Source organism: Varanus komodoensis, unplaced genomic scaffold (genome assembly GCF_004798865.1).
Source record: "Varanus komodoensis strain SLA01 unplaced genomic scaffold, ASM479886v1 scaffold93, whole genome shotgun sequence".
NCBI classification, from domain to species: Eukaryota; Metazoa; Chordata; class Lepidosauria; order Squamata; family Varanidae; genus Varanus; species Varanus komodoensis.
Genome location: NW_025336635.1, coordinates 1,003,549 through 1,017,519, shown reverse-complemented (window position 1 = coordinate 1,017,519; position 13,971 = coordinate 1,003,549). Strand labels below are relative to the sequence as shown.

The 13,971-nt window shown below is 46.1% G+C and overlaps 1 protein-coding gene across 2 annotated transcripts; it reads left to right on the top strand.

Annotated features, from left to right (window-relative positions):
* The first annotated feature begins 8,094 nt into the window (after positions 1-8,094).
* Positions 8,095-12,038, top strand: LOC123017471 (probable G-protein coupled receptor 33). Of its 2 annotated transcripts, none has more exons than XM_044418832.1 (2): positions 8,095-8,246; positions 10,768-12,038. In XM_044418832.1, the coding sequence occupies exon 2, from the start codon at positions 10,789-10,791 to the stop codon at positions 11,812-11,814; it is 1,026 nt and encodes a 341-aa protein (XP_044274767.1). In that variant the 5' UTR covers positions 8,095-8,246; positions 10,768-10,788; the 3' UTR covers positions 11,815-12,038. The 2 variants fall into 2 exon arrangements, with proteins under 2 accessions (XP_044274767.1, XP_044274768.1); XM_044418833.1 differs by having other exon boundaries at positions 8,095-8,328.
* Positions 12,039-13,971: the final 1,933 nt, after the last annotated feature.

The window sequence follows — 13,971 nt, the reverse complement described above, 5'->3', positions numbered from 1 at the left end:
CCCCATTCTGCTTTGGGGAGAACACAGAGGCAAAATAGTCATTTAGCGTCTGTGCCTGTTCCTTCATATCCGTCACTGGATCTCCTTCCTCCTTATTTAGTGGTCCCACCACTTGTCTCCCCTTCCTCTCCCTATTTACATGCTGAAAGAAGCCCTTTTTGTTGCTCTTGATATTCTTGGCAAGTCTCAGCTCGTAATCAGCCTTAGCCTTGCGAAGAATCCTTCTGCAACGGGCCTCCTCCTCCCGGTATACCCTTTTGTCTATTTCCCCCAGTACCCATTTCCTACGGAGGTTCCTCTTTCGTCTAATCCCTCTAAGCACGTCCTTTCGCATCCATGTTGGCACTCTCCTCCGCCTCCCCACCTTACTGACTAGAGGTATTGTCAAGGCTTGCACCTCCAAAACCTCCCTTTTGAGTGCCATCCACTCCTCTTCAACTTGTTTACCTTCCTGTAACCTATCCCAGGAGACTTTCCCCAGTCTGGCCTTCAGTTGGCCAAAGTTGGCCCTCTTGAAGTCCCAGCTTCTAGTGCTCGACCTGCTGCACGTCCGCAGACTGCTGTCGTTGTTACGATTGCTTTGTTTTTTGGTTCTTCTGTTTATTGTAAGCTGTCCAGAGACTTTTAGTATTGGGACAGTATATTAAACAAACAAACAAACAAATAAATAAATAAATGGCCAACTGATGGGAAAGAAACACCATGGATTGTTCTTGTGTCTTGCAAAGCAGCTCAATGTTAAAAGATTGGACATGTGGCTTTTTTGGTGTGTGCTACTGAGCGTTATCACTCACTAGTCCCTACAGGTCCAGTGCAGGTTAAAGGTAGTAGTGAAAATAATAATAATAATAATAATAATAATAATAATAATAATAATAATAATAATAATTATTATTATTATTATTATTATTATTCAGCAATTCTTTTATTCCATTTGGAAAGGCGTCAGGCAAGGTATCAAGGCTACCCAAGGCTAAACATAAGGAAATGCTCTTCTGCAAATGTGATTTAGGCTCCGGTGAGGAGGAAGGTGGCCCAACGTGGCAGTGGAGCAAGGAAAGAGCCTCTTCCTCCACCATACAGATCACACTCCTCTCTCTGTGCACAGAGAAAAAAGAGCTGCCCTTTCCACCATTTACAGAGAAGCATCCATCTTCTGCTGGGCTGAGGAGGTTCCACCCTCCATCTCGAGCCTCCTCAGTCATGGCTCAATATGTGCCTTCTGATGCGCTTCTGAGTACTGTAAAATTATTGATGGAGAGATGTTGCTCTTGCTTGACTCTGTGGCTATTGCTTGCATTCTTGCTCACATCTCTGGGGAGAACCGTAGATGCTATTTGGCAGTGTAACTGAGCTTAACTTGCGGCTTATCTCTGTGTAATTCAGTTTCAGACTGAATGGTACTCAGCGTCTGGTGGTGCGGGTGCATATCTAAAAGTGAAACCTGACTTTTATTTGTGGCTAGCTGATTGGAAAGCTATTTCTGGACCTTTGCACAGCTATTTGAGAGCAAGTGCAGCTGAGTTCCTAAGACTTCTGAGTAGATGTACCTAGATGCTGATATCTGCATAGGCACTCTTGGCTTTATCCTCTTTGGGCAAGAATGGCAAAGAGAGGCCAAACTAACATCTGTGTGTCTTCCTCAATACTGAAGGAACTTTAGCTCCTATTTCATCTTCAGAATGACTGTATGAGTCACACCCTTCATCCACTGACCTTAACCTCTTCTCAGGCACCGCCCCTGATAATAAGCAAGGAAGTCTTACATCAGAGTCATTATCCTTGCTCTCCTGGAACATTGCTGGATGGAAGCCAGGAAGAGAGAGCCCACCTTCATAAGCTGCATCTCCAAATTTAACATTCTCACATTCCATGGTCAGTAAAGGCTCTCTACATTGAGGGTTGAAAGTCACAGTCCCGCTTAGCAGTTCCTGGCATTGGATGAGGGAAACATCATACTGGGTTGAGTATCCATATTTCAACCACCCTAAAATCTGAGATTATGTCAATAGACCCTCTTTTCATACAATCTGTTATTCTCAACATTTCATGGAAAAAATGCTTCTCATTAACTTCTATATTTCTCCCAATATCCCTTGGTCAGAGATTACCAAAATCTGGGGAAAAGTGGAAAACTATATCAATGCCACTGAGTTGCATTTTCCCTTGTTTTTCTAACCCTAACCCAGTGATGGTGAACCTTTCAGAGGCCCTGTGCCCAAACTGCAACCCTAAACCCACTTGTTTATCATAAAGTGCCAACACTGCAATAAAACCTGAAAACTGAGGTTTTAGTTTAGAAATAACAACTCGCAGCCAGTCCAAGCAAATATACTCGTATATATATCCTTGGCAGCACACTGCCCAGCCATGTGAAACCTCGGACGAGTCATGGCTAATGAGTCACGGCTCGTGACATCATCGCCTGACACCACTACTCCTTTCCGAGCATGCACATGGCCCCTGTGTGCACTGTTATCTGATGCTCGACAGCTGGGGCCATGCTGGGGTGACTTGGCTCGCGTGCCAACAGAGAGGGCTCTGCGTGCCTGCTGTGGTACATGTGCCACAGGTTCGCCACCACTGATCTAGAATATAATAATGAGCAAAACAATGGGCAATGTGAGCCAGTGTGGTGTAATGGTTAGGGTACTGGGCTGAGACTCAGAAGATCTGGGTCCTGCTTAACCATAGAACTCATTTAGGCCCATTCACTGACTCTCCACTGAACCTACTTTACAGGGTTGTTGTGAGGATAAAAAGCGGAGAAAGAGGATTGTGTAAACTACCTTGGGTTTCTTGGAGGGAGAAAGCCAGGATGGAAATGTACTAATAATATCAATAATCAGCTGAAAGTATCCCTCAGATTCCTGGCCTCAAATGCAGTGCATCATGGGGAGCCCAGCCTTGCATCTCGGAGAAGAATCGTAAGGTTTACTGAAGCAAACACTGTACAAGTCTTTCAGTGTTTAGCAACAAAGAAAGTCTCGTTATAAAAACAACAGGAAGTGGTGAACTAAATATGTTTGGGCAATGTGGAAGAGGCAGTTTGTCTCGGTGGCCATCTCCTCCCTGTCACACGCTAGCGTAACCAAAATGAGAAACAAAAAGGTAGGAGAAACCACTGCGCATCTAGCCCTCTTGCTGGTTTACTTCTCTGAAAAGCAAAAATGAAACAGGTTCTGGTGTTTCAAGGAGATCCTTACTGGCATTCAAGCAAGCACGGGCAGAGCTGTTGTGCAATTCAACACGTCAAAATCCACACTGAGTAGGCGAGGCTCATGTGCCCAGGAGATGCAGGGGGCAGGCAGGACCCCAACTCTTTCCCCATTTTACCCCCTCAAGCATTCAGGAATATCCCTGAACAGCTCTTTAGTGGTACACATTTCTGGTTCTCCTGGCTCAACAGGTGGTCTGGTTGAAATAGTACCAATTCAGGTTTCTTTTAATAATTTGTGTTCCTTATAATTCCACACAGTGCTCAGCTTTTCACTGGGCCAGTTTTCTTGGCAAGACAAAATGTCTTGAAAGCTTTGAGTGCTTTCTTAATGCTCTTGTGAATTGCAAATCCATTGAGTGAACAAGGGACATGAGGTGCTGAAATGAGTTCATGGGATGCACTATTGTCACCTGGTCTGGGGAGATTCCCCATGCAGCCAACGATACCTCCAGATGCATCCTGCCCTCTGAGGACACCCTGCCGTCATCCCCAGTCTAAGTTCAGAGACAGCATCAGGGGTTCCCCTACGTACCATTCTCCTCCCAGTTTGAGAAGCTCACATAGAGAAGAGAGAGCAGCAAGAAAAAACAGAGGTTGCAGCAGGATGGTGTAAAATCCATTTCATCTACATTTTGTAGACTGCCAGGTGCCTTTCATGCTGTCATTCATTCATTGATAGAATCAGGTTTTGCACAAATGCTTTTTGTACATATTTAGGCAAACTTACACTTCTGAAGGCATGGGAATCTCCTTTTTCAGGGCGGGCTTGTTGGGGTGGTTAATGTGCTGCCTACAACAAGTGGCCATGGGTTCTAGGTGTCTTCTTAACTACCCCAATAACTCACAGTGCCCAGGTTTAGGTAAAGCAGCAAACCGCAGCGCTCCCCTGCCATGGCTCGAATTTTTAAATTGCAAAATGGAAAGTGTCATGGGGAGATTCACCCAGTGCGGCTTGCTCTTATTTGAGGACCAGGTATTGTATAAATTTTGCCTGATTCCTTTTTACAGGAAGGAAATGTCTTCAAAATATTTTCATAAGGTGTCTTTTCACACCTTAGCCTTTGAGAGCAAATGCGTGTTTTTGGTTGCTCTGATTTGCTCTGACCAAATTTGCATAACATTTAAAAAATAGCCTGCAAGTCTGCAGAATCTACATGACCCAGGTAAAGGCACTCTACTGCGGAATCCACAGGTGAGAATTTTGGAAAACTGGGCTCACTGGTGCCAGCTGTGAATTTTCCTGACCTCTCTAGTTCTGCTATTTTGGATGAATCCAAAGATGCTCTGCTGGCCTGATAGGAATATTCTGGGTGCTGAATTAAGCTTGTGGACTGGACATCCCTCTTTCATGTGGAACACACCCCGTGTGCTTGCTGCCCTGCCCCTTGATGCCTGATCAGTCAGCACATTCATGGCTGATAAGGATTTACCAAAACGTCAGCAGTCTCCAGGGCATTGAACATGTAGTTGTTGTTGTTGTTAGTCGCGCGGTCATGTCTGACCCATTGCAACCCCATGGACAACATTCCTCCAGGCCTTCCTGTCCTCCACCATCCCCTGGAGTCCACTCAAGCTCACACCAACTGCTTCAGTGACTCCATCCAGCCACCTCATCCTCTGCCGTCCCCTTCTTCTTTTGCCATCTATTGTTCCCAGCATTAGGCTCTTCTCCAGGGAGTCCTTCCTTCTCACTAGGTGGCCAAAGTATTTGAGTTTCATCTTCAGCATCTGGCCTTCTAAAGAGCAGTCACGTTTGATCTCCTCTAGGACTGACCGGCTTGATCGCCTTGCGGTCCAAGGGACTCGCAGGAGTCTCCTCCAGCACCACAACTCAAAGGCCTCAATTCTTGGTGCTGGTAGCTGATAAGCATCCAATGCCACAATTCTTTTGTCTAGGATGTGACTTCCTTCTTAATGCACCATTTCAGAGTTCCTGATTTCCTATGGATAATCTTGTTTTCCTATGACCCTCAGCACAGACTTGGCAAAATGTCTGAGCTACTTTTATAAGTGTTTGTGGCCACCTAAGTTTGGCCTCCAGTTAAAGCAAAGTTCCCACCTCTTCAGTGAAGCCACTACCATGTGGAGAGCATATAAACACAACTTTTCATTGCATGTTATTGCAATTGCTCCCAGAAATACCATGAGCAGTTTTCTAAACTGATTGTGCCCCTTCTCCTTTTCTTTCCATGACATTTCTGTACCACCCATAGCTGAAGCTCTCCAGGCAGTTCACTGCATTAAGTGGCCCATCCAGGCTTGAACTTGCTTAGCTTCCAAGATTAGGCAGGATCAGGTGCTTTGAGCTAAACAGAAGCTGCATAGATGTAAGTACATACAGAGAGCTTTCAGTCAGCTCATCACGTGAGCTGAACAAACCCAGGGTATAGAGCATGTTTGTTCCTGGCTCTGGAGGAGTGCAGGCTTTGGATGAGATGCCCTCAGGGGCCATCTCCCTCAGGGGGGTCCCTCACTGCCAGGGAGGGGAGTCTGGTGGCGGTGGTGGAAGGGGAGATCTACTGATGCTCCAGTGCCATGTGGGGATCTTGCGGCAGTGCTGCAGAATGCTGACGTCTGCAAGTCAGCGACATAAGCAAGTAAACCTGCAAGGTTTATGCGAGTGGAACGGAAAGTCTAGTTGGATGGGGCTCTTGGCCCCAGGTGTGATCAAATCCAACACACCCGGAAAGGCTAGAATCACTCAGGGAAATCCAACCTGGTTGGACTGGATCTAGAAAGGGGAAGCTTCTCAAAACTGGAGGGGTTTGGTGAAAGGAAGTTGAAAAGGAGGGTTCATGAGGGTCAGACCTTATTCGGGATGCTGGGGGTGATTAACATACTAGTCCAAACCAGGAATGAAGGCATAGCGCAGTTTAAGGAAGCTGCAGGACATTCAAGAGAATAGCAGTGTGGTTAGCAACCCAGACCAAGGAAGAAATACACACCACGGGTGTTTCCTTAAAATATGGACGTCTTCTCAAAGAAAACAAAACATGCTCTGGGAAAAAGAAATGTAGGCTGCTAAGAGAGTAGATTTAAATAGATGGGGGTGTGATGAAAGACTCTCTCCCCACATTCTCATCTACACTTTTGGGCTGTAAGGTTGGAGTGGGGGCACCTTCAGAACATTTAAGGCTATGATGGAATAAATCAAGAACAGGAACACAGTCTTTAAAACAAGCAACAGCAAATGTGCCTTCTTTTCTTTTGAAGAGTTTTGCTGTGGGTTTCCTGTGCTGTTAGTGTCCGCCTCCATCAAAGCTGATGTGTAAACAAAAATTAAATTTATGTTATCTTCTTATGTCCTTACAGAAAGAAACAAAACCCCAAATGTCAGGAAAGGTTTCTGCAAATGTGTGACAGGATGTGTGTGCTGGCGTGCTTGTCCTTTCTGAACTAAGTTTAATGCTTAAGTGATGGGTGAGGATGTAAGCCAGTGAAGCTGCACCATTAAGTTGATTCCATAGGGTCAGACTCCTTAGTCCTCTGTTTTATTATGCCCTCTTAAAGGTGGAGGAGATGCGCCAGAGGAAAAGAGGGTCCTATGCAGAAGCATCATATGGAGTCCCATCGGCTATCACATTTTAGGGATGACATTGATAACCTAGGAGGAAAGCTAAGATAGTGAGGGGTCTGGAAACCAGGTCCATGTGGGAGCAGTTGAAAGGCCTGTAGGAGGTCCGTTTGGGTGATGGTTGGCTCGAAATATCTGAGCAATTGTCAGTAGGGGGAGTAGATGGGGGACCTTTCTCCCCTACGCACATGTCAACCTCTTCATGTCCTGAGATCAGTTCATAGGCCTGCCCTTGAGCTCAAATATGTGACTGGCACAAGTGGTAGGTGCTTTTCAGTGGTGGCCCCACAATTGCTAAAGAGGAGAGGAGGAAGACTATGTAAGCCACCTTGGGTTCCTTGCAAGAGGAAAAAGGCTGGGATAGAAAGGAATAATATCATCACCAGCAACAACAGTGCACACGCGGTCCCACCAGTACAAGAACTGACATGGATCTTTTAAAAACTATTTATCTTAGGCTGGGTTTCCTGGCCTGAAATATGATTTAGCTGATTTTGAATGGTTCTGTTGCTAGTCTTTGTATTGTTCTAGGCTGCTGTTTTAAGTGGTTATTTAATCAAAATATAATCTTATATGTTATAGTTGTTTTTAAGTGTGTATGATTGTAAGCTGTTTGGAATTAATTAAATACATAAATATTCTTGTTTCCTTTTCCCCTAATTAATTTAATGTAATTCTTTTTGGGACCTTTCTCTAATTTTCATGTTCTTACCAGAGCAGCTTGCAAGCAGCCTCTTGAAATTCCCCATCTTATCTGCAGGAAGAGCAATTTCAGGGTGTTGGTCAAATTTTGAAAGTTCACCAGATTCCCCTTACGCCTTATTGCAGCAAGGCAGATCTCTAGAAGATGTTGGGAAGATGTGATGTGACATCCTGAAGAGTGGCTGCTACTCATTGTAGACCAGCTTTGTCCAACCTGGAACCCTTCTGATGTGTTTGACCATAATCCCCATCATCCACAAGTAGCAGAGGAATTATTGGAGTTGAAGTCCATCACATCTAGGGGTGTAGGTATAAGCCATGCTGACCTAACTGGTGGACCATTGGTGGGATTTTGTATATGGCTTCCTCTGGTTGAATAGTCCATCCCAGGTGTGACATGAATCCTGCCATTAGCCAAGGTGTAAATAGTGGGTGAATTAGGTAACCATGGCATGGGGCAGGTTTTTTAAAAATGTGCTACCTGTACACTTCTACAAACATAATCAATCTCTATCAGTGCTCTTATATCGCAACATCCTACAAACTCTCAGGAAGTCCTATTAAGAAATTGTTCTCAGAAAAAGAGCTTTTAGGAAATGAGTGTAAGCAGCTGGTGGTTAATCTGTTTGCAAGAATTCCTGTGAAGTATAAATTTCTCTTTCATCCTATTAAAATACCTGTACCCTGAGATTAGTTCTCACATCGGTCCTGAAATCTCCAAGGAGAACCATTTCCAGTGGGTTAAAGGAGGTAAGTGCACTTGTGCCAAGAGAACTGCAGGAAACTGATTGGAGGAAGAGCAAATTGGAAGCACTTTTCATTCCCACAGAAGGTGAGGTCTTGGGATGGAGAGTGAGGGGAGGTGGATATCAAAGCCATGGTAGATGTCATGTGAGTCCTCTAACAAGAGCCTTAAATGGCGGGAGGCAGAGCAATGCTGGACTTCAGTCTCTCAAGCAGAAACAAACTTCCAGAGCCTCACACCTGATGAGTCTGTCAGTTTTACTTTCTTCCTTATTTTCTCTATCCTGAATATGAAGAAATTTGTGGATTTTGGCATCTACTTAGTAAAAATGAACTCTCACTCATCTGACCAAATCCATTAAGTGCATTTTTTTCCAGCATGGAGAAGACCATGTATATGGTATGGTATGGAGATGTAAACACAAGTATAAACTTGACTCACCTAATATATTGATGACCAAATAAGTGGAAACTCTCAGGAAAAAAAACATCCTTAATTCAGCACTAGCTTGGTTGCATATGCAGAAATCCAAATCCATGCTTTTAAGGGCAAAGCACGTAAGATGCTCTGTATGGATGGGTGGAACCCTCCCTTTCAGCATCACCCCCAGTTTTTTGGACTTTTTAAAAATATAAGTTCATTATGTCCCAAACATGAACTTTGTGCCAAAAAAGAACTATAATGAAATGGCCACCGTGCCTTCTTGCATCAGGGAAGCAAAGAATCAGAATATGAAGGTCTGAGTCCACCGCTCTGCCAGGGCACACAGATGCTGGTAACTACAATTCATTCCCACCTCGTTGGTGAGCAGAATGTGGGAGGGCATAAAATATGGAGAGAGATGAAGAGGAGAGAGGATGCAATGGAACTTAATGCCTAGTTTAGATGCTCGTTCAGAACGATGAGGCAAAGCCACAGAAGAGAGATCTACCAACAGCTCTGGCTTGCGATAACTATACGAAACCTCCATGTTCAGATAATGTGTACTTCTGACCAACAGAAGCTGTGGACAAAGGACATCTGTGCTGAGTCTGTGGGGGAGTTTCCTGAAACCAAGCAGGCACTGGAAGCTATGCAGAGGCATGGTTTCGACCTAGAATGATTTCCAAGTCGATAATCAGATAATTTTTACTTCAAAAGCCTTCCTAATAATTTATGCTCTAAATAATTTTCTGAGGGTTAGCCCAGGCCATCTGTTGCAGCAAAAGTAACCAAGAACTTGGTGGCAGCTTGAAGAGCAATAAGGGCATGATCCTATCAACCTTACCTTCAGGCTCGTAAGCCTCCAAGCGTGGAGGCTTATGAGCGCCCAGCGCAGAGTAGGAGGAGTGGCGGAGGCAGCCTTCACCTCCAGGCACCTCCTGCTCTGGAGCTCAGCTGCATGGTTGTGTTCAGCCATCTAGTTGCAGTGCTTTGGAGGGGGAGGAAAGAGGCTGAAGTGATGCCAGGAGTCCCGGCATCCTGGGGGCTCCAGTCTCCCGTCGCTACCCCTATTCCGCGCTCGGAGGCGACGTTCCTGGCCTCAGCGGAACAGCTGGTGTGGTTCGCTGTGCTCCAGCTGCGATGGGAAAAGGAGGATCAGAGCAACATTTGTAATAATTACAAAACTTAAGGGTGCAATTGGCTGCACGTTTAACCAGAGAGAAGTCCAGGCTTTCCTCCGCCAGCATAGCTTTTGCCCTGAATGTATATGAAATAATTACAATGACCATTTGCCAAGTCATGCCCATTCCAACACATTTGTAAGGTCATCAACCCCTGTTGGTGCTCTGTGCCATCAAGTCGTCTGGGACTTATGGTGACCCTCTGAGGGAAAGTCCTGTCTTGGACAGCCCTGCTCAGCTTCTGTAAATTTGAAGCTGTGGCTTCCTTGAAGGAGTCCATCCTTCTCATCTTTGGTCTGCCTTTTCTTCTCCTGCCTTCCACTTTCCCAAGCACAATTGTCTTATCCAGGAGTTTTGCCTTCTCACATCAACACCTGCAGTGGGATAAAAAAAAAAACGCCTTTCCTATTTAGCCAGCAAGGGATAGAATTGGATTTCCTGAAAAGCTGCTGTTTAGTTGTTTGATGAAGGAGTGTCCCTCTACAGTACCTTTTTTCCCAAGAATGGGCAGAAATCTGACCAGAAGGATAAAAAACGCAAACCAAACCATGAGCTTCTCCTTCCCTTTCGCTGGCCAGCACATGCCTTCTGGTGCTGCCCGGCTCCACCCTCAGGCTGAGCTGCTCATGCACACCATGAGGCTTTCAACTGAGTCGACGCAACCAGGATGGAGAGTTAGGTTCTCTGGCACCCTGCCATTCGGTAGCACTAAGTGTACTGTGGACCCGCCTCCCCACCCCACATGTTCTCCATAATGTTTTGTAAACCTTCTTGCGATTTTATAATAATCAGACGGTATATAAAAATTTGAAATAAATAAACAAATCTCCTGCTGATTTCCATATCTCCTGGATAGCTCCTCTCTTATGCTACCTCTGCTTGGTTATTTCTTCTCCTCTGAGAATTCTCTCCCCTTTTCCAGGGCCCTGTGGTCACAGGAAGCATGGCGTGTCCCCAAGCGATGAACTCCAGCCAAGAAGAACCAGTAGACAGAACTCTTCTGAACCAGGCCCTGGGCGTCTTCATGTTGGTGTCCTTCCTGGTGGGGATCACACTGAACGGGCTCCTTCTCTGGCTACTGTGGGCCAAAATGGACCGAACTGTGAATATTCTCTGGTTCCTCCATTTGACTCTCTCCTACCTGATTTCCTGCTGCTGCCTGCCCTTCTTTGGCATCTCCACCTTCTATTCTCAGTGGGTCTTCGACAATTTTTCCTGCAAGCTCGGCAACTTCTCCATTACCATGGCCATGTTCACCACTGTCTATCTGCTCACCATTATCAGCCTGGACCGCTACCTGCTCATCTGCCACCCCATGTGGTCCCAGCGCCACCGCACAATCCCCCGTGTGCGGTGGATCATTGCAGCAGTGTGGGTCACATCGCTGTTTCTAAGCTCACCATACTTGGCTTTTGCCAGCATTAAAACGGTGAAGGGCAGCAAGGTCCACTGTGTAATCGATTATGCTCTCATCAGTAACTGGGATAAGCATGCCGTGTACTTGTCTTTCTTTGTGATCCGGAGCCTGCTAGCCTTCCTCATCCCCTTCTTCATCATCATGGGCTGCTACTGTCTGATGTGTAAGGAGATAAAGAAGAAAAGGCTGATGAAAAATGAGAAGCCCTTCAGAGTCCTGTTAGCGGCTATATTGTCGTTCTTCATCTTCCGGTCTCCCTACTACATCTATGCCGGTTCGTGTCTGCTGAAGGCGCCCATGAACTTGCAAGCGTCACTGTGGATGGTTTTCATCATTGGAATTTGCCTCAATATCTGCTTCACCCCTGTACTCTACCTCTTTGTCGGGCAGAAATTCCAGCAGGTCTTCAAGACCTCCATCATTGTCCTGCTCAGGAAGGGCTTCACAGAAAATCCCATCTGGTCAAGGCAAGAGTCTAGTACTGTCAACAAGTCCAAGGAGAGTAAAAACAGCAGTTGCCTGGAGCCGCTGTCCCCGCTACCTTCTCCCTGAGCATGCTGCCCGGAGAGAAAGAGGCTTCTGTACAAGCAGTGAGAGCGTCCTCTTGTCTGCACTGCATCACATCAGGAGGTGCAGGTCCTGGCTTCGTGCTTACACAGGAGTCCTGCTTTTGCATTCTTCCCAGCAGGAGGTTGGCCACGGTGTGCACAGAAGGCTGGGCCGGATGTGTCCCTGGTCTGATCCAGCAGGACTTTTCTTACATTCTTATGCTTTCCCAGAAATGCAATAAATATACACCTATTTGGAGTGACTTTCTTTCCTGATTCTGTCTTTGTTTACATATAGATAATTTGTGGGTGCAGAAATCAATGCAGTAATCGAATGCAGTTATCAACCACCTATAACGATACAAGAGGAGAATATAACACTGGTTCCAAACCACGTTCCAACCAAATTGATAAAATCATAGCATGTGGCAGGAAGAACATGAATGGGGGAATGACACCAAACCCCCCGCAATTCACATGTTTAAAATGGGAAACAGCAAATCCGAGAAGGAAAAAAGGTGAAAAAAAGTTTTTACCAGTCACGTGAAGGCATTATGAGAGTGTGCTTAAATGGGAAGCAATGCCACCTCTGTGTCGCCGCCACTGCTGGAAAAGTCCTTTGTCCCCTAGGCAGCATCTAGGCAGCCAGAGGAAAGTTTGGAGTTCATGCTCTAGCCCGGAAAGCTTGCTCCCAGGTGGGATTCCGAGTCCAGGGCATCTTCCCCTCACTTTCAGCTGGTAGAGGAAGAACCGCATCAGTGCACCTGCAAGGTTGCCAGGGTGACCTCAGAGAAAGGGTGTGGGGTCTTCTGCCAAGGATGGAGAAGGGGGGAAACCAACAGCACCGTGCTGCAAAGCCTCGTGGAGGCCCCCCGCCCTCCAAGGGACTTCAGCTAGAGAGTCACGATCAGTCGTCTGCCTAACTTGGGGGGTGGGAGGGGGGTGAAGGTGATCTTCCCCTCCATGCTCCTCCCACCCTCCATAGGATGCCTGCAAGTTTGGAAGGCTATCGGCATTGCCCACGGACTGCACCCTAAGCAGCCAAACCCCTCATCTTCACGTCATCATCTCACTTCTCATACGGGAAACTGCCATTTGCTTATTTCTTCATTCACGGCATGTTTATCTACTCATAACACATGTTCTGTGGGCAGACTGCATATCGTTAAAAAGTAAAATAGAGTTTTGTTTTCTTAATTCTAGGTAGTCTTCCCACAGAGCATGCCTTCGTAGCAGATCAAAATTCAAAAAGTTAAAAAGGTGAAAGGAAAGAACAAGAATCAAAGCAAAACCCCAAAAACAAATTTCAGTGAAATAGAGCTATTAGCCACGTGTGGAAGGGGAATATTTTGGTGCAGAATCAAGGAGCTCTAAGGAGGGATGCTGGTAAAATCGCATCCTGTGTTTGAATGTTCAGACATGAGTGCCAATACTTATTTTGTTAAAACTGCACCATCCTCACACATCAGGAAGGTATCAGCAACCTCTGGAAAACCTTGAGATTCTCAGAAGTACGCAAAATCTTTGCAGGCAGAACAACACTAAGGTGGCAAAAACAGCCCAGAGCATAATCAGCAGCCAGAGAATGGCGACTGGATCTTTGGAAAAAAGGTGGAGAGGATAATGCGATGCAGTGAGCTTGCCAAGAGCAATTCTGTGCTGCAACACGTTCCTGCAATTCCCCTCTTGTACAGTTGCAGTTACTGTTTCTTCCATTTCTATTCCAATTTTTGGCCCAACTGGATCGGCACAAGCCAGAAGTAGAGGCTTTATCTGATTAGATGAAGGATGAGGCCATCAATGGATCCTGGCCCTGAGGGCGCTATGCTACCTGCAGTGTTGCTGGAAAATGCAGCTGGGGTGTGTTCTTGCTCTCTCTGGTTTTCCACAGGCAGCTGGCTGGCCACTGCATGGACAGAACGTTGGATCAGATGGGCACTTGGCCTGATCCAGCAGGGTGTAAGTTCCTATAATCAGGAAGAGGTCTATCAGGAGGAGTAGGGCTAGGTTCAGTCACATTCTTGCACAGGAACAGCACAATCCTATGGCCATGAGACATCATCTGGGATACGTTTGGAGCCCCTCCTCCAACTTCAGGACCTGACTCTGAGCTGGGGCTTTGAACTCAGAATGCTTCCCCACCCCTGCACCTTCAGAGACT